At 41.2% G+C, this 23,433-nt stretch overlaps 1 protein-coding gene across 2 annotated transcripts; it reads right to left on the bottom strand.

The window, feature by feature from the left end:
* Nucleotides 1–1,586: 1,586 nt before the first annotated feature.
* CRP (C-reactive protein) lies at nucleotides 1,587–23,374 on the bottom strand. Of its 2 annotated transcripts, none has more exons than XM_046684423.1 (2): nucleotides 23,229–23,374; nucleotides 1,587–3,199 (listed from the first exon to the last, which is right to left on the bottom strand). In XM_046684423.1, the coding sequence occupies exon 2, from the start codon at nucleotides 3,195–3,197 to the stop codon at nucleotides 2,592–2,594; it is 606 nt and encodes a 201-aa protein (XP_046540379.1). In that variant the 5' UTR covers nucleotides 3,198–3,199; nucleotides 23,229–23,374; the 3' UTR covers nucleotides 1,587–2,591. The 2 variants fall into 2 exon arrangements, with proteins under 2 accessions (XP_046540379.1, XP_046540378.1); XM_046684422.1 differs by lacking the exon at nucleotides 23,229–23,374 and adding an exon at nucleotides 3,794–4,038.
* Between the last annotated feature and the right edge of the window lie 59 nt (nucleotides 23,375–23,433).

Below are 23,433 nucleotides of genomic sequence, written 5' to 3'. Positions count from 1 at the left end.
CATGATTTATTTTCTCTACCACAAGCTGCCACATGGCCCATAGAGTCCAAGTCTCCCTTCTCCTACACCTGTTCATTGATGGATCCCTTCTGCCTACTGGGTCTCTCATTCAGCGCCTGGGTCTTTGAAATCCACAATCATGATCAAGCCAATAATATTATTAGTAAATCATAGATAACATGCATTGAGCACTAGTTATGCGGTAGTAAAGTAGGCCCTATATTATCCCCATTTTAAAGGTGAGGAAACCTGAAGAATACAGTGTTTTAAATAACTTGCCCAAGGTCACACACCATTGAGTTAGATGGAACAAGGATCTAAGCTCAGGCAGTCTGTTATCTTAAACTCTGGGTAAAAGGTTGTGGAGGAGTGAGAGGGGCCCTTTAAGAAACTGCAAATGAGCCATACAAATGTACAGATTAGACCTTCAGTAGTCCCACTTTGACCTTGAACATGAGTGAAGCATATTGAGAGGAACAGTATCTAGTTCTGCCTGTCAATGCCTGGCACTCACAATACAAAAGCCAAAGATTCCAGGCATCAGGACTCAGTTTGTTTTGAGTGAACCTGCCCCAGTTCCTGGGGAACTTCACAATTTTTTGAGTTGGAACTCCTGGATAAGCCTACCCCGGTTCCAAGTGTAAACCCCATCCCCAATGAGAGCGGACCCTTCGTGCGGTAGGTGAGAGATTGTTCACTGTTCTGTTACTGCTCTGACAAGCCTGAAGTCCTGCCCAGGTCCCCTTGCTGTTGCTTGTAGGTAAAGAACCACAAAGTCCAGACCTCTCAGTAGAGGAGCTTCTGTCTCTCATCATGGTACACTTAGAGCTCTGAGGGGCAATCTCATCTCTTCCCCTGTGGGTTCCAAAGGAGCTGAGAAATAGACACAGGACTCAAATAAGGATCATAACATCAGCCTTGTGGCTGGCAAAGAATCCAGCCTGGATTGAAAGTAAGGAAGGCCTTCCCGAAACTTTTCCCCTTCAGATCTAAGCTCCAGGACAGAGCAGCAACAAGAATCTCCATCTGCTTCACATCTGGTGGAGAGCAAAGGATTCCAGGGCCCAGAGAGAGCTGTCACATGCTTATGAAATCTGGCCCCTGAGTGAATCAATGGAGGTCAGATGGGGGACATGGCACCCACAGGCTAAGTCCCTCCTCCTTCCACAGGGAGGAGCCAGTCAGAGGGAGACAGAAGATTCCCCAGCCTGTGACCCTCTCCAAAAGAACCTGGTCTTGCCTAATTATGTTGCTATTATTAACTGTGTCCTCCCTCGCACTCCAGGTCATTCTATTGAGAGGGAAATGAAGACACAAATATCTGAGAAAGTACACCTATGAGAGTCTGGGACAACTGGCAGAAATTGGGGGAGATGGGGTCACTTAAAGGGGAGTTGCAGGATGTCCACGCTGGGGCTGTATGACTAGAAACTCCTAACATAAACATAAGTCCACCAGCCAGCCAGCTTAAATTGTTAGGGAACTTAATGGCGGCCAGGTAAGCAGGAAGGGGACTCAGAGAAGTCACTCCCCACACTGTATTTGAATAGGAGGACTGAAAAGTACTAAAATAAAGAAGAAAATTGTTTAAAACCTGTAAAAGATTTATTTCAAAAAAAGATTGATCACAGGAAAATTTAGAAAATTTTAGACAGCAACTGTATTAAATTCTCAAGCAAATTGAAGAAACCAGAGACAATGGAAGATGAGAGTCGATTAAAACATACCAAATCCTGGAAAGAATTTAAGACAACTCAAAAAGCACTGCAGAATTTTAAATGGCGTTAGAAACACTAAAGATCCCAATATGCCAAACAGAAAAGCAAATCATTAATGTGGAGGATAGTTTTGAAAGAATAAAAATAAAAGAAATTTAAAAAATAAAAATTCAAAATATAAGGATATACAGATAAAAGTGATCTGAGTGATGATAAATGAGAAAGAAAAATAATGGAACTCTCACAAGAAAAAATAGAACAAATTAAACAGAAACAACAATAAAACATTTCTTTTTAGATTTTTGAAACTTCAAATTGAAAGGATTAGGAATTAAAGATAATTCTAACTTATAATGATCACATCCCGATGGTAGGGGAAGAATGTTAGAAAAATTCTACTCCTATGTCCTTTAGATAATTCAATAAAGCACAATAAAATGGGTTGGGTCAGACCATAGAGGGAAATGAAAATGCTGGCAAGACTACAAATAAACACATGCAGTCTTTCAGGAGAAAAAAAATTGTTGGCTCTCCGGTTCTTAGACACCTAAAATGCAGTGGCTCTCAACCTTGGCTGAACATTGGAATCACTTGGAGAGCTTTAAAAAATGTAGATGCTTGGGGCCCACCTCCACAAAATCAGATTTCATTGGCCTGGAGTGTGGGCTGTTAATTCTAATGTGCAGCCCTGAATAAGACCCTCTGCTCTGCACTACCCTTGCGATGATGAAAACAGTGGAGAAGGGGGAGGGAAATATAGTCCCCCCTGGGCATGGGAGCTGTGTATGTAAGACAATAAAACATCAGAGCGAAAGATGAGGAAAAACTAAGGTGTAATCCCCAGGAGGCAACTTCAGGATTCACAAAAGGGCCTCAGGACCACAGCTGGGGCTTGATGAACACTTCACCGTATGCTTTATACTTCAGCTCCTGCCAGTCTATGACATTAGGACTGAAGACGCTACCCTGATAGACATTGTTAATCTCATCTGGTGACAGCACAAAGTCCCACATGTTCACATCTCCAATGTCTCCCACGAAAGACTGGCTTTTGTCAAAGCCCCCAGCAAAGGAATCCTGCTCCTGTCCCAGGATGATGCTTGCGTCTGTCTCCACATTATATCCCTTCTTCAGACTCTTCCTCACCATGGGCTTCCCATCTACCCAGAGCTCTGTAATCCCTGAGTGGGACTCCCAGGTGACACAGAAGTGCATTGGTGCAGGAGAACGCTCAGGAAGCTTGAAAAAGACGTCAGCTCCACCCACGCTTACACTGTATGCTCCTTTCTGTCCCTTGAAGAGGAGGATCTCATTATTTTGCTTCTTTGTGGCATAAGAGAAGAGGCTATAATCACGGGTCAGGTCGGTATAGGCTTGCAGGCACACGGTGAAGGCTGTGAGTGGCTTCCTTAGCTCTGCAGTCAGAGACACATAGGAATTTCCTGACTCTTTGGGGAACACAAAGGCCTGTTTGGACATGTCTGTAGGATAGAAAACAGAGAGGGGAAATGTCAGCAGTTGAGCTTTGTTAAAAAACAAAATTCAGGTGAGTAAATCTAAAGCTCTAATTGGCTTTATTCGACGATTCATGAGGCAGGCAGCATCCTATCTAGCAGATGGAAGGAGCTTCAAAGAGCTCTACAAAATGAAAGCCTTTTATAGGCAGAAGGGGGCAGGATGAGGAAGTTTCTAGCAAAGAGTGGATGATTTCAGGCAAAGCCGCCTTCCTGGGTAAGGAAGGGGTCTTACCGTGTTACCTCACTACTACTGACCAGGCAATCCCAGGTTAAAAGTGCGCTAAAACCACAATTAGTTTAGGTATTAAGTCTTGGCTCGCTGACATGGGGCTTAACACAAGAGACTCCATTTTGGGCCTGTTGTCTCTTTTTTAACAGCTTGTTAGGCCACAAAGATGTATTCTCTCACTATATAGAAAGAAACTGGATTTAGAAACGACAGACTGCCCTCTTGCCCAGACCATGACCCCTCCCCGATGCTGGCCGTTTTCCCTAACTTGGCTTTGCACAGTCTAAGCTCGAGACAAGAACTCAGCTACCATCTGAAGCAGTGCCTACCTCTCTGGGAAAAAGCACTGGGGAGGCTGATGACGATCAAGAAACACAGCAACAGCTTCTGCATGTTCCCTCCTTGCAGTCACTGTGCCTAGAATCCTGAGATATCCTCCTGGAAGAAGGTATCAGCAGCTGAGATTCTGGGCTTGGTCCTCTGAGATCTCTCTGTCTCAGGGCTGCTCCATCTTGACCTTATATGTGCAACTGTCAGAGTGGCTCAACTGACGGGTTAATGATTTTCCAAAATTGCCACTTGGAGCCATGAATCAAAGCTCTAAGAGCAAATAAACCAAGATAAATCACAAAATGAGAGATCAATATGGGTTATTTATTAGAGACTCTGTGGTGTCCGCTGGTGCTCCAAGAGCTCTGTGTGGCAATGCTTGGTGAATTAAAACAGTCACATTCTGGGAATCCATTCTGGGGAAGAGCCATACAATATGGGGACGGGAGAGGCTTTAGTCACAAAGGCAACCATAACATTACTTAGGAGAGTGAAAAATCAGAAAATTGGGGCATATTTCAGTAAATTGTATATATCTACATCCACTAAATAGAATGGAAAGTCATTTAAAAAATAGTTGTGAATTTTATGTTACAACATGTTAAAATGCTTATGATACTATAAGAGAAAAAATAAATTTGTTTGTACACTATTTTTTAAAAGAAGTAACTAGTTTATTAAAAAAAAATCTATTAGGAATACCCCCAAACAATAAATGTTCTTATCATAGTGACATTATGGAGGATTTTTTTTTCCCCTCATTAGCAACGTTCCCATATGTGGCTATTGCTTCTAAAAAGAAGTGTGTGTGTGTGTGTGTGTATCTGTGTCTGTGTCTGTGTAAGAAACAAAGAAAGAGGAAATGAAGGTCAATAGTCCTTGAAGCTCCAAAGCTACTGTTTCATTTTATGAATAGGACACCCAGTCTGACTGTGGCTATTTGGCTTTACCCCAAGAATACCTAAAACAGAGAACAGCATCAGTTAGATACCCTGAGATATATGTATTTAGGTACAAAAGTACTTTGCAATAGGGGCTGGCCCCGTGGCCGAGTGGTTAAGTTCACGCACTCCGCTGCAGGCAGCCCAGTGTTTCGTTGGTTCAAATCCTGGGCGTGGACATGGCACTGCTCATCAGACCACCCTGAGGCAGCGTCTCACATGTCACAACTAGAAGAACCCACAACGAAGAATACACAACTATGTACCGGGGGGGCTTTGGGGAGAAAAAGGAAAAAATAAAATCTTTAAAAATAAAAAAAAATTAAAAAATTAAAAAAAAAAAGTACTTTGCAATATATAAACTCCTATATAAAACACTATAATTGCATGTATAAAGAATCTTGAGCTTATTCATATAGCCTCATCATGAGTTTTCCCATTGATATTCATTGAGAAATTAATAATAGAGGTTATTTCTCAATTGACTGGAAGAACCAACTAACATGTGGGTGGCATATTCTAAACACACAAGAAAAAAGAACTATTACAGATGGTAGTACATTTCTGGAAAGGTTTGTTTTCTAATGACGTACAGTTAAGTTTTCTTTTTAATTATCCTTTCTTAAACTTCTTGCGTCTTATTTTTAAACTATAAGATTGGCTTAAAGCAATTGCTTCAAAACCTTTCCACTTCTTAGTCTAAACATTTGCAAAATAAAAGATATATACATGATCTGAACCAAAAAAAAATATGGAACATGTGAAAAGATTGGGACAAAGAAGGAAGAAGTTGTTTTCCCAATACCCAAATTGCTTTCTTGTTAGCAATGAGCTCCCCAGGTAAGTCAAAAGAATGTAACTAGCCATGTGACGCGTGGACTCTTTTGAAATATTACTGATTTCAAGGAGCCCACCACATTATCAGAACTATCTCCAAAATAGTTATCCTGAATAAGGCTTAAAACTGAAAAAGAGAGAGCTAGGGGCATAGAGATGTAGAGATAGGGAGAGGGAGAGCTAAAGCAATAGAAAGAGAAGAGAGAAAAAGTGGAAGACAGAAATTGAGAGACCTTCCCAATGAACCATTTCACAATCTAGCCCTGGTTCCAGCAACCTGCCAACACAGTCCCAGAACCACTCACATCATATGACAGAGCATTGGGTGAACTTTATCAGGAGAGAGGTGTAATAAGTCAGCTTTACCCTCATGTCAGATGTTTGCTACGGAGGCCTCTCCTCTCTTCCTCTTACGGCTTGTGATAACCCAATAAACATACCAAAGGATCGCGGGTTTTCTAGACATCTTGGCACTTTGGTTTCTCCCTGATTTAAAGCCCCAGTAGCTCAGACAAACACCTCAAATTGCAGAGATCCAAAGTACCAATTGAGGAAAAAGAAGAAAACATTCTAAGACAAACAGAATGTTTGTTATCATGGTGCAGCTTTACTGACTAAATAAAACATGGCAAATATAGTGTTATCACTTTACTTAATTCTAGAACAGCGCCGACTCTAGACCCCAGGGTTTCAGTAAAGAGTTTGGTATGCTCCCCCAATTGAAACTGAAACCACTAGAGCACAAGGAAAGGAGGAAGAAAGGGACACATCGGTCAGAAACAACCTCACAATCAGTCAGAGACAAGAGCCGTCTTTTCAAGAGTATCACTGAGATAGAATAGTGGATGCCCAGCCTCCACTGCTGGAGACTTGGCTGCACATTGTATCACCTAAGAAGCCTAAAGAAAACTGCTTCCTGGATCTCACCACCAGAGAACCTGATGTAATGATCTGGGATGCGGCCTGGGCAGCTGGATTTTTAAAAGTTCCCCAGGTGATTATAGTATTAGCATGCAAAGGTGAGAATTGCTGGCTTAGAGAATTTCTCATATGATTCCATGCATTGGTTAATGCTTCCTAGGATATGAAATTATGTCTAAAGGCACACATGACATTGGAAAAGGTGGGGGTTTCTAAGTCAAAGAAGAACTTTGACAGTGTGTCAAAGGAATAATCTACCTAACATCATGTTGATGCTGAGGCTGAGTATGGTGTTTATGTGCAAGTCATTCTGCTAAACATATAATAACAAAATGAAAAGTTGGGAGATCGCCTGTTGCCCAGAAATGGTAGTTAACAATTTGGATATATGGCATCCTGGAATGGCTTCCCCTTGAGAAAACATGCACACATCCCATACTCTCCCTCCCCCACTAGGAGTGTAAGTGCAAAGTGTAAGCTTTTGTTGCATTTAGGGGTAGAGCACAGTGATTAGAAGCACAGGGCTCTGTGGCCACATTGCCTGGGTTCAATCCAAGCTCTGGGCAAGTTAATTAACCTCTCTAGACTTCAGTTTCCTTCTCTGTAAAATGAGGGCTATAAAAGGGTACTTACCTCATAGGGTTGTCATTAAACTAATAGACGCATGTGAAGGACTTAGAACAGTGCCCAGGACATGGTAAGAACTCAGTATGTGTAAGGTATTTTTAAGACTGTGATCTGCCCCATGTGATTAAGCTATTATCCTCCTGGGAGCAGTGATAGAAACTTATGAGATCACTCATCTGTATGTATGAAAAGGCCATAGGGTAGGGGTGATCACACTGAATGAGTTCACAGAGAGTGCACCAGACACAGGCCAAGGCAATAAGCTGAGTCAATATATACTAGATCCTTCTTTAAAGATGACCACTCGCCTTCAAGCCTATTGGGATCCAGGCATGTCCCCCAGAGAAGCCTCTGAGCTGCCGGGAAGACACTAAAGTGATGGTTTCAAAAACATATTGGGCAAAAGAGCTTGTGAATTGCAGATTCTTGGGTTCTAACTCCAGAGAGTCTAATCTGGTAGGTCTGGGATCAATGAATCTACACTCATAATAAACAGCCTAGGTGATAATGATGCCTGTAGTCAGCAGGCCACAATTTAAGAATTACTGGACCAGGCGATCCAGGAAATTTGAGATAGGAGGCTGCATTTTCTGAAAAAGAAGGCTAACAAGGCCACTTAACCCACTTTCCGGTACAGGAGAAATGAAAAGATGTGTAGCTGAGACAGAGGCTGAGAAATGCAGGGAAGGAATCCAAGCAAGTTATGCCTACCCATCTGAGACTAGAGGTTGGTTATCTTAGGATAAAGCTATTTAGAAATCAAAGCAGCACTTCTCTTCTTTCCCTGGGATTCTACGGATCAGAAATCTGTACTTCAGCAACCCCATTTGAGTATTTTGGTGGTTGTTTTAATGATCTGGAGTCATGTGCGCTTCATTTGTCCATACTTTTTTCCCTGGGGCACACCAAACTTGGGAACAGTGAAAAGTATGGGGAAAAAAAATCACAGACTTACCATCCTACCTACTTTGTTCATTGGGACTCCAAAGCCATTTCCGTCAGGTCCCAGCCCCATTTCTGAGGCAGACTTAGTCTCTCCTCCCGGCCATGGATTGACTACAGAGATGGGTGCTTGTCCACTCATCTGGCTGGAGACCATGCAAGGCTTGTCACCAAGACCAGTGATCCAGTGTTTCTGCCTGACAGAGGGAGATTTTAGGTGGTTGCTCTGCACATGACCATGTTGCATCTCTTGCTAAAGTGCTCACACTGGGTCAGGCTTGGCACTTAAGCCTTGGCCCTGACTCCTGCACCAACTTGACTATTTTCAGTCCCCAGGAAAGTGTTCTATCAAGTAGCAACCTCCAGCATCTCCCTATGATTAGACATTTACAATCTCTGATGTATGCGAGTGGTCTGCCCCCTCTTATTTGGCCTGTAAATGTACTATAGTATCTCTTCAGGTGCTGGGCCACTACCCCCATTGCATCCAAACTTCATTTCATTGATAGAAGAGTATAAATCCATTCTCCTTACCTCTTTTGAAGGAAAGAAATGTTTATGGTCTACTATGCATGTGCCTTTTGTATAGTTTACCTCATTTTTCTCATGGACGCCCGTTACAGTGGCTTTTATTGTCGGTTTTATCTATCATTTGGCCTTCTGTCTTTTGAACTTAAGCCTTAATGCCTGATTCTTCTTCTAGGCAAACTGGATGCATGATCCCTGCTATCAAGGAACGCCAGTGCTGATAACATGGCTTTATTAACATCAGCTAGAAGTGGTCTTCATTGGACAATGGATCTTACTCTCCACTTACTGTGAAAAAGAATTGCTTAGACCCAACTCACCCAAACCAAAATCATCCTCTGGCAGATGTCATCTAACATTTAATTGGAATGATGTCTAACAAGTCCATATAGTACAACAATAGACCAGTCGCCTTGGATATATTTTCTAACAAAATTATGTTAAATTATCTACCCGTAAGCTAAATTGTTTAAATTTAAACATTCTAAGAATGCTTTATTGAGATTTTTTTAGTGATCACTGAATGTGAATACTAGCAATAAAAATTTTCCTGGCTAAAACTATTAGGGCCAGAGGCTGTCCACTAAACTACATGTAGTAAGGTATCAGTAATTGAATTCTGAGGAAAATATTAGCTCAGCCCACATCCCTGGGGAGTTGGGATGGTCTTCTATAATTAAGACATATTTCCTAACTGGATTCTTTAACTATAATGTATCAACCCTCTCTTCTGCTTAGCTGAATGTCAGGGTGTATGGATCTGCCCTAATTGGACAACAGAGAATACTTGCACTCACATTTTTGCCCAAGAACGTATCCTTAACTTCTACGCTTCCAACTGATTATCAAAAGTCTGTTAGGGAAATAATATTCATAAATAATCACCTCAAAGATTTGCTGTTCATCCTCCTAATATTCTGAACTTAATTTTTAGCAAATTAGATCCCTCAAATGCTGTTGTCCCAGACCAATTCCACCAAATTGCACTTTGATGGTATACAATGAACCTGTGTTTAGGAATATGATACAAAACAGCCTGGTAACAATAACAGCAGATAACTGTCTTGAGAGCTCACCACGTGCCCGGGACTACACTAAGTGCTCTATATGCATGAGCTTATTTGATTCTTAGAACAACCATTTGAGCTAATTTACTATTATCCCTTCCCCACTTGATGATGAGAAAACTGAGACATAAAGAGGTTGTGTTTCCTAGGGTCACATAGCTAGTCAGTTGTAAAGCCAGGCTTGGAACTGAGGCAATCAGATTCCAGATCCTCTATGTTTAACTAATCTACTATATGCCTTCCCCAAAGTACTTCCCCAAAGTAGTTACAGGGAGCCACATATTTCATGCCTGGATATGACCTCTGTGGAGTAACTGTAATTGCTCACCCAGTACTGAAAGGCTATGCTGGAGGACACCTCTGGAGGAAACCAGCAGCCATCATCTTTGAGGAGTCCTTTTCTACAAAGGACCCAAGCACACTGGGCAAGTGCATTCCAGTCATTGAAGCTGACAGCAGATTCTTGGATCTCAACGATCTTTAGTTTTTGTTCCTCAAATTGAAATAATGATAGAGTCAGATTTTTAAAACCCCACAACTGACCCCACGTGAATGACCAGCTATCAGAAAAGAGGGGCTTGCTTGTCAGAGACAATCCCCACAGGAGGCTCTAGGAGAGGTTCAAGTGCTGTAGACATGGTATTCCAGGACAGTAATGGTCAGTCTAAATTCACAGGGATTTGGTTTCCGAGGATCCTTAGAAAAGCTAGTCACAGCTTCAAATGCAGCCATCAAAAAACAGCTCAAACTCACTCAAGTAAACAGGGGCTTTATTGGCTCATGAATTTGGAAAGTCCAGGTATAGATTTGGTTCCAGGCAAGGCTGATTCAGAAATTCAAACAGTGTACAGGCATCCCTCATTTTATTGCACTTCGCTTTATTGTGCTTGGCAGATAACGCATTTTTTACAAATTGAAGGTTTGTGGCAACCCTGTGTCAAGCAAGTCTATCAATGCCATTTTTCCAACAGCACTTGCTCACTTCATGTCACTATGTCACATTTTAGTAATTCTCACAATATTTCAAACTTTTTAACTATTATTATGTTTGTTATGGTGGTCTGTGATCAGCGATCTTTGATGTTGCTATTCTAATTGTTTTCGCATGCCGTGAACTGCTCCCACATAAGACCATGAATTTAATTCATAAATGTTGTGTGTGTTCTCACTGCTCCACCAACCAGCTGTTGCCTTGTCTCTCTCCCTCTCCTTAGACCTCTCTAGCCCCTGAGACACAATAATATTGAAATTAGGCCAATTAATAACGCTACAATGGCCTCTAAGCCTTCAAGTGAAAGGAAGAGTTTCACATCTCTCGTTTTAAATCAAAAGCTGGAAATGATTAAGCTTAGTGAGGAAGACATGTTGAAAGCCAAGATAGGCCAAAAACTAGGCCTCTTGCATCAAACAGTTAGCCAACTTGTGAATGCAAAAGAAAAGTTCTTGAAAGAAACTAAAAATGCTACTCTAGCGAACACATGAATGATAAGAAAGTGAAACAGGCTTATTACTGATATGGAGAAAGTTTTAGTGGTCTGGATACGAAATCAAATCAACCACATTTCCTTAAGCCAAAGCCTAATCCAGAGTAAGGTCTTAACTCTCTTCAATTCTATGAAGGCTAAGAGAGGTGAGGAAGCTTCAGAAGAAAACTTTGAAGCTGGCAGAGTTTGGTTCATGAGGTTTAAGGAAAGAAGCCATCTCCATAACATAAAAGTGCAAGGTGAAGCAGCAAGTGCTGATGTAGAAGCTGCAGCAAGTTCTCCGGAAGATCTAGCTAAGAGAATTAATGAAGGTGGCTACATCAAACAACAGATTTTCAATGCAGAAGAAACAGTCTTATATCGGAAGAAGATGCCAACTAGGACTTTCATAGCTACAGAAAAGAAATCAATGCCTGGCTTCAAAGCTTCAAGGGACAGGCTGACTCTCTTCTTAGAGACTAATGCAGCTGCTGACTTTAAGGTGAAGCCAATGCTCATTTACCATTCTAAAAATCCTAAAGCCTTTAAGAATTATGTTGAATTTACTCTGCTTGTCCTCTATAAATGGAACAAGAAAGGCTTTATGACACCACAAGTGTTTACAACATGGTTTACTAAACAACTTAAGCCCATTTTAGGACCTACTGCTCAGAAAAAAGAGTCGTTTCTTCTCCCCAAAAGCCCCCTGTACATAGTTGTATATTCTAGTTGTAGGTCCTTCTGGCTCAGCTATATCGGACTCATATAGCACCACCTCAGTATGGCTTGATGAGCAGTTCTAGGTCTGCGCCCAGGATTTGAACCAGCGAAACCCTGGGCTGCCAAAGCAGAGCACACGAACTTAACCACTTGGCCCTGGAGCCGGCCCCTCCAGATTCTTTCTTGGCAGGCAGCATTCTTTATAGTTTTAAGATTTAGTCCTGTACTCATCAATAGGGTCACTTCATTATCTTTGGCTATGGGATTCAAGAATCATCTTACCTCCATTCACAGAGAGAAGGGCTTGGAACGACATACCTATGAAAAGCTACTCCAATTTCCAGAAGATTTATAAACCACAATATTAAATATCAGACGCACACACACACACAGACTTAATGTTAAATCCGTTCAGTGTGAAGCACCAGTGAGAAGCACTGGAGACTGAGCAGATGTTTGAAGAAGAAAGTGAAATAGGCTGAATCCACAGAGTCTGCGAGAAGAAGGTAAGGGCTGTTGGGGCCTTAGGGTCCTCCATTATAAAGAAGAACATTGGGCGAGATGGTTGCAAAGCAAGAGTAGTTGTGGGTCTGCTATTTATTACTGAACATTCCCAAGGACAGCCCATCATCATGGCTCCTGGATCCTGGCTTGGAATGCGGCCAGATTTCCTGCATTGTCAGGGCAATAGCACCAGAACTGTCAAGAACATGAGGCTGTGTGGGGCTGGCCCCGTGGCCGAGTGGTTAGGTTCGCGCGCTCCGCTGCAGGCGGCTCAGTGTTTCGTTGGTTCGAATCCTGGGTACGGACATGGCACTGCTCATCAAGCCATGCTGAGGCAGCATCCCACATGCCACAACTAGAAGGACCCACAACGAAGAATATACAACTATGTACCGGAGGGCTTTGGGGAGAAAAAAGAAAAAAATTAAAAAAAAAAAAAAAAGAACATGAGGCTGTATGGTTTCAGTCAAGACACCTGATGTCTCTGAGGTGTTTTGGGCTGAATGATCTCTACAATCCTTTCTAGCTCTGATGTTCAATTGTGTTTTCCCCTGAGGAATGAGCTCTCTGTTCTGGTTATTCCTTAGAGCTCTAAGAGTGGAGAAAAGAGAAGAAGGAGAGGAATTCATGCCATAATACAGAGACAGAGATTTCCCTCTGTCCTGCCTCAATGCATTTCATCTTTCTTGGCTTTGAATCTGCACACCTGGAAGTGGAGCTGTGCGGTCACAAGAATCTCTAATACGTAACCCACATGGATTTCCCTGCTGGGGAATAATTCTGCTTGCTTTCCTGATAAAGATTTGAATCTTGGTCCCATGATACAGTCGTGAAACATTATTTGCATTAGCGATCATTTATTCTGCCCCTCTCTAGGGTCTATATCCAGGCTGTACCTGTCAAAGCTCTTGGTGAAGGAAGGTATATTCATTCCATAAAATGGAGAGGGAGCCTCAATTTTTTACCTCCCAGCCTTCTAAGAATGGCTACATGGGTAGAGTGTAGCAGAGCCAGAGAAACACAACTGGCTGCCCCTAACTCCCCAGGTTTCCAATAATTTTCTCACAGAGTTCGAACTCCAGCAGGCACAGGAGCCTCTAATAAGTAATTCTATTCAATTTCCCTTTTCTAAAATGATCCTGCTGCATTTAGCTCTGGAGCCCTGACTCTGGCCCCCAAGGGGGTGAATCTAGGAAACCATTTGCACACCAGCTGTGACGCCCCCACTGCAGAGACTGGAGTGATGCAGCTGCAAGCTAACGAATACTGGAGATTGCCGGCAAACCACCAAAAGCTAGGAAGAGGCAGGGAAGAAGTCCCCGCTAAGTCTCAGAGGGAGCGTGGCCCTGCTGACACCGTGATCTCACATTTCTTATCTCCAGAACTGGGAGACGATCACTTCGGTTGTTTTAAGCCACCCAGTCTGCGGTACTTCGTTACAGCAGCCCTACAAAACTAATACAGATGGATTTCACGCAAATTTGATTTCAGTTTTGAATTGCACCATTACTCTCTAGTAAAAGAAGTTGGCATTTTATGTCATTTAAATTTTTTAAAATTTGCCAATCTGTGGCTAAGATTCCAATAAGAAGGAATCAGAGTCTTGAAGAAAGCAGACATGGAGATTCCCTCCGACACAGTGAAGCAAAAGTCTGGGGGTTTTTTATAACAGACTCAAGCTCTAATAAAAATATAAAGGAAGTTTTTCAACCAAAGTTCCAAGAGATACCGAAGTAGAATTGAAAGCAAACACCAATACTTAAATATAATGAATCTTACATATAACCTGTATTTCTTTCTAATAACAACTCTGTTTGGTGATCTTCATCATAAAACACTGTGAAACAACAGTATGAAAAAAATTTCTAATGCAATGTACAGTAATTTATTTACAGAACATTCAGACTCTAAAATTAAATCAATTAATTGTGAGGAAAGCTAAGGGCACTGGTACCATTATCAGTAAGCTTAACATTTAAACACAGTGATCAGGGTTGGCTCCAAGAATCTTATAAGAATCAGCATTGCTCACTAGTGTTGTTACCGCCTACAAACATAGGTTCTTTACCCACCACACAAGAGGAGCCAAGTAAAAACTGGAATGCCAGGCTTATGGCAAGAAAAGGGTTTTTATTTCGGGTGATATAAGCTGGGAGACGAGAGTGAGCCCTCAAATTTGTCTCATTTCATCTCATCTCCCCAAAGGAGGGGAGGCAAGGAGTTTTAAAGGTTTGTAAGGAATGTGGCTGCTTGTAGAGAGGGAGGGGGAGTCAGTGTCCTTGCTGGTCAGAGCTTTCCCACTAGCTTGCCTTCAGCCTTGGGACACTGTTTTCTGGAAGGAGGAGGAGATGATATGGAATCCAGGTAACTGTCCTTGGCTGTGTCCGTCTCCATGGCAGATAGTGGATTCTGGAGCCAGGGTGCCAGGGAGTAAGCAGGAAAAGAGTGCTTTGGTTTTAACCCCACATATGCTGGGCTTAATGCAGGGGAACCGATATCAGGGCTGGCATCAGTGTCACTATTTTTCTAGTGAAAAATAGAGACTCTTACATAAATGTGGAAAAGGTTATGATATCTGGTGCACTATTGATAGGAAAAGGATCTTACATGCCAAGTCTGTCACTGCCATTAAATCAGTTCCCTATTCTGACATTATCGTAGTTGGGATAGTGAATGAAACAATCAAATAATAATAGGAATGATAATAATAATGATAATAGCAAACAGTTCTATAGCACTTACTATATGCTAGACACTGCTCTAAGTGCATTCCCATATTAACTCAGTCTTTACAATTTGGGATAGGTCCATTATTCCCATTTTGCAGATGAGGAAACTGAGGCACTGAGAAAACTGTTCACTAGTGTAAGGTAAAGATTATGGTAGATAGATTTCCTATGACCTACAGACAGGAAAATCCACAGACATTTCCGGTTAATAGATGGTGTCCGCATTGATAGAGAAGAAAATGCATGCAAAGAGTGCCTTGGTGATGTTATTTTTAAATTTTGGAAACTTTTATTCATGTTGATTTGGCTTATACTAGGAAGGGGACATAAGGGTGTCTACAAACAAAATTGTTGTCCAGGCCAGCTCGTGAATGTGTGACCTGAAATGTCACACAGGTCCCTGCCTCAGAAGGGCCCCACTCAGAAGACCCTGTGCTGGCTTTGAAACTCTGCTGTTGGCATCATGAAATACTTAATTTCTGAACAAGGAGCCCCACATTTTCATTTTGCACTAGGCCCTGCTTGCTACAATGACGATGCAGAAATTAAGTTTTATTTCTTTTATCCATGCTTTAAAATTTGCTTTAGCTTGGGAACACAATTTTATTGATGAACAAGCTTTGGTTGCAAAAAGTGGAGTTCTGACTTGTAGGAGTATTGGATGTTGCTATTTAAATTGTAAATATTATAAAATCAATGGAGTTAAACTTGCATCTTTTTAAATTGATGTGTGAGGAAATGGGATCATCTCATCCCCAGCTAGTCGCTGTGTTCAGAAGTGAACTGGTTGTCATGGGAATGCATAATAGCAAGTTTATTTGAATTGAACATGAAGTCAGACTTTTTCTGACAGAAAAGAAGTTGATTTGGCTGATTGATTTTGACAACGAATAGTGGCTTTGCTCATTAGATAAGGTAAACATATGTCTCAGTTTGCCCAGGGCGGTCATTGCTCATGCCTGTTGCCCTGGCATAATTAATGGCCCACCATTGTTAGGTTACATGATGGGTAATTTCCATAAATTGACTGAGTTAAATCTCCAGAGCTAAGACTTTTGCTCCCCCCAAAAAAGTGCATAATAAATGTATGTTATCAAAATTAACAATGCTGTATTAAAATTAATATTCAAATTTTGCTAAACCTTTCTAAGCATATTGGGTTGAATAAATACTTCTAAAAGGAAATAGATAAAATTAAGGGTCATTTGATAAGTCTTGATAAAGTCTTTTTCATATAATTCAGAGTAACTGGATATTGGGAAGCAAATCCTTTTATAAGTCAAGTGCTTTTTAAATTTTTTTCTTTTCAACAAACTTAAGGGGAATCTAATCAGCTGATAGAGCATTATATATAATTTCTATGATAGGGAATTTGTGCTTTGGGACATGTGGCTTGGAAGGAGTTAAAAGGATTATGGATGGGGAATGGAGGGTTGGGGGGGGGAGGATTGTTGACCCCAGTGGTTTAAGAAATCAAGCAAAGCTAGCCATGACATTTCATTAAATGAGAAGGAGAGTAAAACTTTGTTCTTCTTACCAAAAAATTTAATCCCCCCACTCGAAACTGGAAGCGAATGGAGTAAATTTCTATTCCTTAAAACCAGTGGAGCCAAGAAGCTAAGAAAGTGCTAAAAAATAAGTAAATGATAACCCACAATGAGAGGAGTGTGTCAAAGGGACACTGCAGCCAGCTGAAAGAGCTCCCACCGGCCAAAGCTGGAACAGTTTGAGCTGCAGAAAATAAAGCAGCATTGGATTGTAGCCCAAAAGATAGAATATCTATGAGTCATATTGATATATATAAATGATTGAGTAAATAAATATTGAGGAGAAGAGACAAATATCTCATGCAGAAGAATTCCGAAGAATTGTATATACAACTCCATCCACAAGGAGGGGGAGCATAACTTCCCACTCCTTAAGTGTGGGCTGCACTCGGTGACTTCCTTCCAAAGAGTGTGGAAGTTTGGGAGCAGGGAGAGTAACTTTACAGTGGAGAACCTGACAGATACCACTCCTGCCACGTGGTCAAAGTTCACATCAACAGTCGCAAATCACATTAATAGTTTATACTCTTGATAAAATGTGATGAAAATGACACTTTACCTCTGTGATTGTCCTCCTCAAAACCCATATCTGCAGTCTAATCACAAGAAAAACATGAGGCAAATTCCAATAGATGAGCATCCTACCATTCACCTGACCAATACTCTTCAAAACTGTCAAGGTCATCAAAAACCAGGAGGGTTTGAGAAACTGTCACAGCCAAAGAGACCCTAAAGAGACTTGACAACTAGATGTAACGTATCTTGGATGAAATCTTGAAACAGAAAAAGGACATTAGGTAAAAACCAGGGAAATCTAAATAAACTACGGACTTTAGTTAATAATAATGCATCAATATCAGTTCACTAATTGTAACAAATGTACCATACTAAAGTGAGATGTTCATAGAGGGGAAATTGTCAGGGGTGTGGGGGGAGTATATGGGAAACTCCGTACGATTTTCTCTGTTTTTCTGTAAATCTAAAACTGTTCTAAAATACAAAGTCTATTATAAAAAAATAGTGTTAATAAAAATAAATGGAGCTTAACAATCAGAATATCTATCATTATTTTATTATCATTGTTAAACTGGGACAAATTTCTACCTTTATATCCACCAATAATTTATAGAAAACACAGCATATGGAAGAACATATTAAATTATACCACGAGCCTCCAGTTTCTACAATAAATAAATTGCAAGGGAAAAGATGACAAATGGGGAGCCTATAAATCCAAAGAGATTTAGGAGACATATAAACCAATCAAACATGAAAACCTTATTTGGATCCTGATTTAAACAAGCAAACTTCCCTGTCCCACTTTGCTCACTGTCTCACTTGGCTTCCTCGTTCACCCCTAATAAACTATCTGCACCCAAACCCATGTCTCAGGGTCTACTTTGGGAGAAACCCAAAGAAAGACACCCATCACTAAGAGATTGGTTAAATAAACTATGGTAGAGCCATAACATAGCCCACTATAGAACAACTGAAAATAGTGAGTTGTTAGATCTATATGTGTTGATATGGAAAGAGCTCCAGAAACTTTCATAAAATATTATTCTCTTTCTATAAACGAATTAAAATAATCCATGCATATGTGCTATTATAGGAATAATCATTTTCCTGGATGTTTACATAAGAAAATTAACAATGATTATCTCCAGGCAGTGGAACTTCTTATGTGGCAAAGATATTGTGCAATCAAACTGAATCTATGATTTAAAAAAAATAAATAAATTCCTGACTTGTAGCATTTGCTGATCTCCATGGTGAAAACACTCCCACCTGTCTAATTTCAAGCTACCGATGACTTAAACAGGCTCGCAATAATTCCTGAATAGTGATCCATTCTGGTGAGCCTGTCTGGGTCAGCTCCAACACCCCACTGGGTGAAAATGCGAACTCTTTATTTTATAACTTTTCATGCTAGTTGAATTTATTTAAATGACATTTTTAAATAAACATTTTCTTTAAAGATAGAAGAAGAAAACTGCTGAACACCATTGCTAAGTTTTCCATTTCCAGTTCTTGGTTACACGTAGCCTTGGAAATAAGCCCAGGCCCACAGTCCCTGGCCACAAATGAAGTCAATCAGTGGAGAGCAAGATGAAGGAAATATAACCTTTCTATTCTCTTCTTTTCTGGGCTTTCATAAGAACCCGTGTTTGTGAGCAAAAAAATAAAAAAGATAGACTCCTATGGGTACCTCCTTGTGTCTTTAGTTTATTAAGATGGAAGACACTAGAAGATGCGACCATAAACAGAAAGAGCAATGAAGAGCACTGAGAAATGCGGATGGGGCATTACAATTTATTTGTGCATTTTTGTGGCCCTCATCGTTGCTTAAAACTAACTGAGAGCCATTTTCTCTTAGAGTGGCTACCACTGCCAGATAATAAATCAGGTAATTCTTAAATCTGCCCTAACTCTCCTATAGTTATTCATCAAAAAATTGTCTGCTTCTTGATTGCAAAAAGACTCAGTAAAAAAAAGCTTTTAGTTAGAAATCAAGAAACCTGCATCATCATCCAAACACAGATACTATTGTGCTGCAAAATTTTGCACAAATCACTTAACCTTTCTGGGCCTCAGTGTCCTCATCTATCAAATAAGAACTTTGAACCATAAGGTTTCTGAGACCCTCTTCGGTTTTAAAAATCCTACAATTCTATTATTTATGGTGACCTTTCTTAAAGAAGCTCATTCCTCTCAAGAACTCTCTTAGATCCTCCGAAGTGTTCTTGGGTCGGATAGAAAGAGAGAGGAAAGAGCCAGCCCCTCAGTGTGGATGGCAGTGAATGGCAACAGAATCTGAGACAGAAGTGGGAGGAGCACTCTCCAGGAGGCACCGGAAGGACCCCGCCCTCTGAGACCATGAGGACCCCAGGACCGCAGCTGGGGCTTGAGGAACAAACACCACATGCACATCCATCAGCACCCACCAGTCCAGGACATTAGGACTAAAGGCCCCACCACCATCCACAGTGTTAATCCATTCTGGGATAAAAAATTTCTCAAGTTTTTATCTCCATTATCTGCCTCCAAAGAATGGTTCTTAATAAAGTCCACACCAAAGAAATCCTGTTCCTGCTCTAAGATCAGCTTTGCCTCCATTTCCTCAAAATGTTCTTTCTTTCGCATCTCCCTCACGAAGGGGTTTTCATTCATATAGAACCCAACAATATCTGAGCTTTGCTCTGAGCCACATAGATATAAAATAGGAACACGGTATCCTTGTGACTCTTGTCAGGGATACACACTCACACACACACACACACACACAGAGATGGTACACCTAAAAGGGATGATATTATTACTGTGGTCCCTGGTGACAGAGGAGAACTAACATTAGCTTACGGCAAGATCAGAGAAGACTCAGACACTGGGCAAGGCCAACAGAAGCTTCATTAACTGTAGTTTAGAGCCTCATAAGTATTAGTTGACTCTTTACAAAGCCTAAAAGCCATTCCCCTGAGGTTTGTGGGAGAAACAAAACAGTAAAGGAAAGTAATTTTCTCTAAAAGCAGAGCCCTCACTCTGTCACTAGGATTGTTAGGGAGCATAAATCTCTACCAATAATCACACAGATTTTCCTGTCACTTTTGAGAGCACAAAATGCCTTTCAGCACGTTACCTAATCTGATTTTCACAACAAGCTGTGAGTTATTCGTGTCATAGGAACGGATCAGCAGACCTGAGTGCAGGCCTGGACTCTGCCACTTATCAGCTTGTGGCTTAAGTGGGTTACTGTCCTCGGTGTGTTTTTGCCTTCATTTTACAGATGAGGAAACTGAAGTTCAAACGGGCTAAGTGACTTGTCCCTACCAACAAGTGATAACATAGGACAGATTAGAAAGAACAAAGACCTGAAGCAACAGCGTCTTTATTATGGGAAGTGTCATTAACATAAAAATAATATCCAAAGGCTAAGATGGGCAGGGTGAGCAGAAAGTAGGACTCTTGAAGTTAAGAAGATAGGAAACTCATCCATGAAAAATTAACGAGGGTTATTTTTTTAGAGAAATGACTGTGTGAATACCAGTCCCAGTAGAAGCTATAAAGAGCAAAATGAGGGGGGTGACTATCACACACGTGATGCCCCCTGAATCCCAAATCTGAGGGACAACCTTGAGGCTGCCAAAGAGTCATAGGCCACCATCTGCCTGTCACAGCAACACATAGTCTGTGTGAAGTCAGTGTGCCTGGTTGTGTGATCTCTACTGAGCTCAGTGCAGAGCGGATGTGAAATTGTTGAGATGGAGAAGGGTGTGTGCTGGTGGTGCGAGCTTAGTAGGACAGTGAAAAACATACAGAGTCAGGTGTGAGATTAACAAGGTAGTGCGTGGTATAGAATCTGTGTGGGCTCAGTGAGATGGTGAGGGATGTGCACAGTTGGTGTGAGTTCAGAGAGCTATAGTTAGTGTCCCCTTGGCCTATACTGATGAAACTTCACTAAATCCTATACCCATTTCCCAGCTTTTTGAGAACATCAGTCCATAAGAGCTACTCAGCAAGATCAGGGAAAGCAGGAAAATACCCTGCAGTCCAATATGGAGGCCATGCCTACCCCTTGATCTATATAAGCAGTTTGTAATCTGGGTCTGCCTTCATTGGGACAGATGTTACATTTACATGTATGGGTGGCCCCTCTTGTCAGTTCCAAACAGGCTCCACTTTACTATTATCCTTCTATAGCCAAGTTTCCTCAGGTTAGCAGGCTTCATACATCACAGCAGGCAGGTTTACACACCTCAACCCAAAGCCAGAACTGCTAACAAATTACCTTGACATGTTGATTGCTTGCCTTATCTCACCCTGGAGGCCTCCAGAGTCCTCCTTCACATCGCCAGAAACACTTCCAATTACTGCATTGGTTTATCAGGGACTGTTTTCTTGGTGTTCCTATTCTGCTCTCTATGACCTTGGTTGTCTGAGTGATAGATCCTTCAAGTTCTTGTTGCATCCGTCTTAGATTTGCCCCTGCTTATCTCTCTCTCTGTTCCTATAGGATGTGTTTTATTGCCACACGGACTTGGCTTGTGGCCTCCATTGCATCATCCAGCACTAACTGTCACTTGAGCAACTCTAGAACACCCACATGTGGCCTCTGTGAGAGCAATTTCCAGAAACAGAATGTCAAACCTGATACTTCATCAGACTTTTTGAGTTACACAATAGGAGGAAATCTTTACTCAAGATTTCAAAGGACAAAGAGAATTTCAACATAAACCGGGAATAGTGCTTGGTTGTTGATCCAGTCAATGCCAGGTTGATGATGGGAAAGAACAACCAAGATGTCATGGGATTGCCAAGCACTGTCCCAAATCCTTCCTGAGCTCAGCATTCCCAACCCCACCAAATCCTGCAGCTTAAAAAGCAGCTATAAGTGCAGTATAAAGTGTGACATTGTGGAAATCAACTACTAGTTTAAGAGCCACACCTGAAAGTGCTTGATTTTCATTAGAAATGTGGTTGACAACATGCCTTTAAAGTCATCATGAACTCTAAGAGATGACATTGACTCATCGACTTATCTGTCACAATCATCTATAATTTTAGAAACAAGCACAGTATGAATTCTTAAGAACAATAGTCTGAAAGAACTGATATTTGAGAGCCCATCCCATCTTAATTTGCAGATGTTTCAATATACTCCCAGAAAATGGTGAGAAATAAATCTTGGGCTCATTTGCCCAAGAAACTACCCATGGTTACACACTCTCAACAAACCTGTGAGATAAAGGGTCAGAGCTTTGCTAGGATCAGATATTGAGTTTTGTTTTCCCAATCAAGGATCTTGATATGGGTTAGTTGTGTTGGATGGGAAATTCTTCCTTTAATAATATCTTCTTGAGATCAGTTGGGATTTCATACATACATACATACATCATTTCATACCTACAAATCTAGGCTCTGTGGGGAAATTGACTTGTTCACTTTTAGAATGAGGAAGAAGCAGTAGAAATTATCACCCATAAAGCCTCTATCAAATATCCTGTTATCACAGGAACATGTCTAGTCTTCTTTGGAGAGGTGGACTGACCCCAATTTCAGGACACCACAGGAACACATAAATTTGGAACACTGTGTTATAACTTATAAATGCATAGCTAACTCAACAACTGGAAAGAATAACAATAACTGCCCCTTGATTACAAAATATTTCTTCTGTTGAAACATCCTTTGAACTCTTATTACAGGTAAAAGCAATGCCATGATCAAAAAGACCATGAGAATTGTGCCAGATGCTAGATGACAATGTGAGATTGTCAACTCCTTCCACAGTCCTCTCATTTACCTGGTTGCTCAATGAGATGAATCTCCCTATTGGGTCAGGACTGGTGCTGATGGGGCATCCCAGAGCCAGGATGGGAATCCAGGCAGAAAAATAAAACAAATCTAAGAATTACAGGCAGAGGCTGGGAATGGGAAAGCCAATAGGACTCAGAAGCCAAAAGATGAGGCACATATCAGGAGTCAAGATTAAGTATATAGGTTAAAAACAAAGCCAGAGATTAGGAACCAGAAAATTCACAGGCACCAGAGGTATTGTCACGATGGCCTTGACACTGAGGTACCTGCTATTTCAGGAGGAAGGCTCTTACCTCAGTTCTGTGGGAGCAATCCAGGATGTGATCCTTCTGGGTTGTGCAGGTGGAAAAAACAGAGGATCCATGTAAACAGGGATGGAGTCAAATGACAGAGGTATAGTGTTTGGAATCATACTGAAAGACACATCATGGCCCCCCATGCAGAGCCTGACAAAGGTCAGAACTTTTAAGCCAGTAATTGGCCACCTATGTCGTATCA

The sequence above is a fragment of the Equus quagga genome, chromosome 13 (assembly GCF_021613505.1).
Source record: "Equus quagga isolate Etosha38 chromosome 13, UCLA_HA_Equagga_1.0, whole genome shotgun sequence".
Taxonomy (NCBI): Eukaryota; Metazoa; Chordata; class Mammalia; order Perissodactyla; family Equidae; genus Equus; species Equus quagga.
This window is presented reverse-complemented; position numbering and strand designations above follow the sequence as displayed.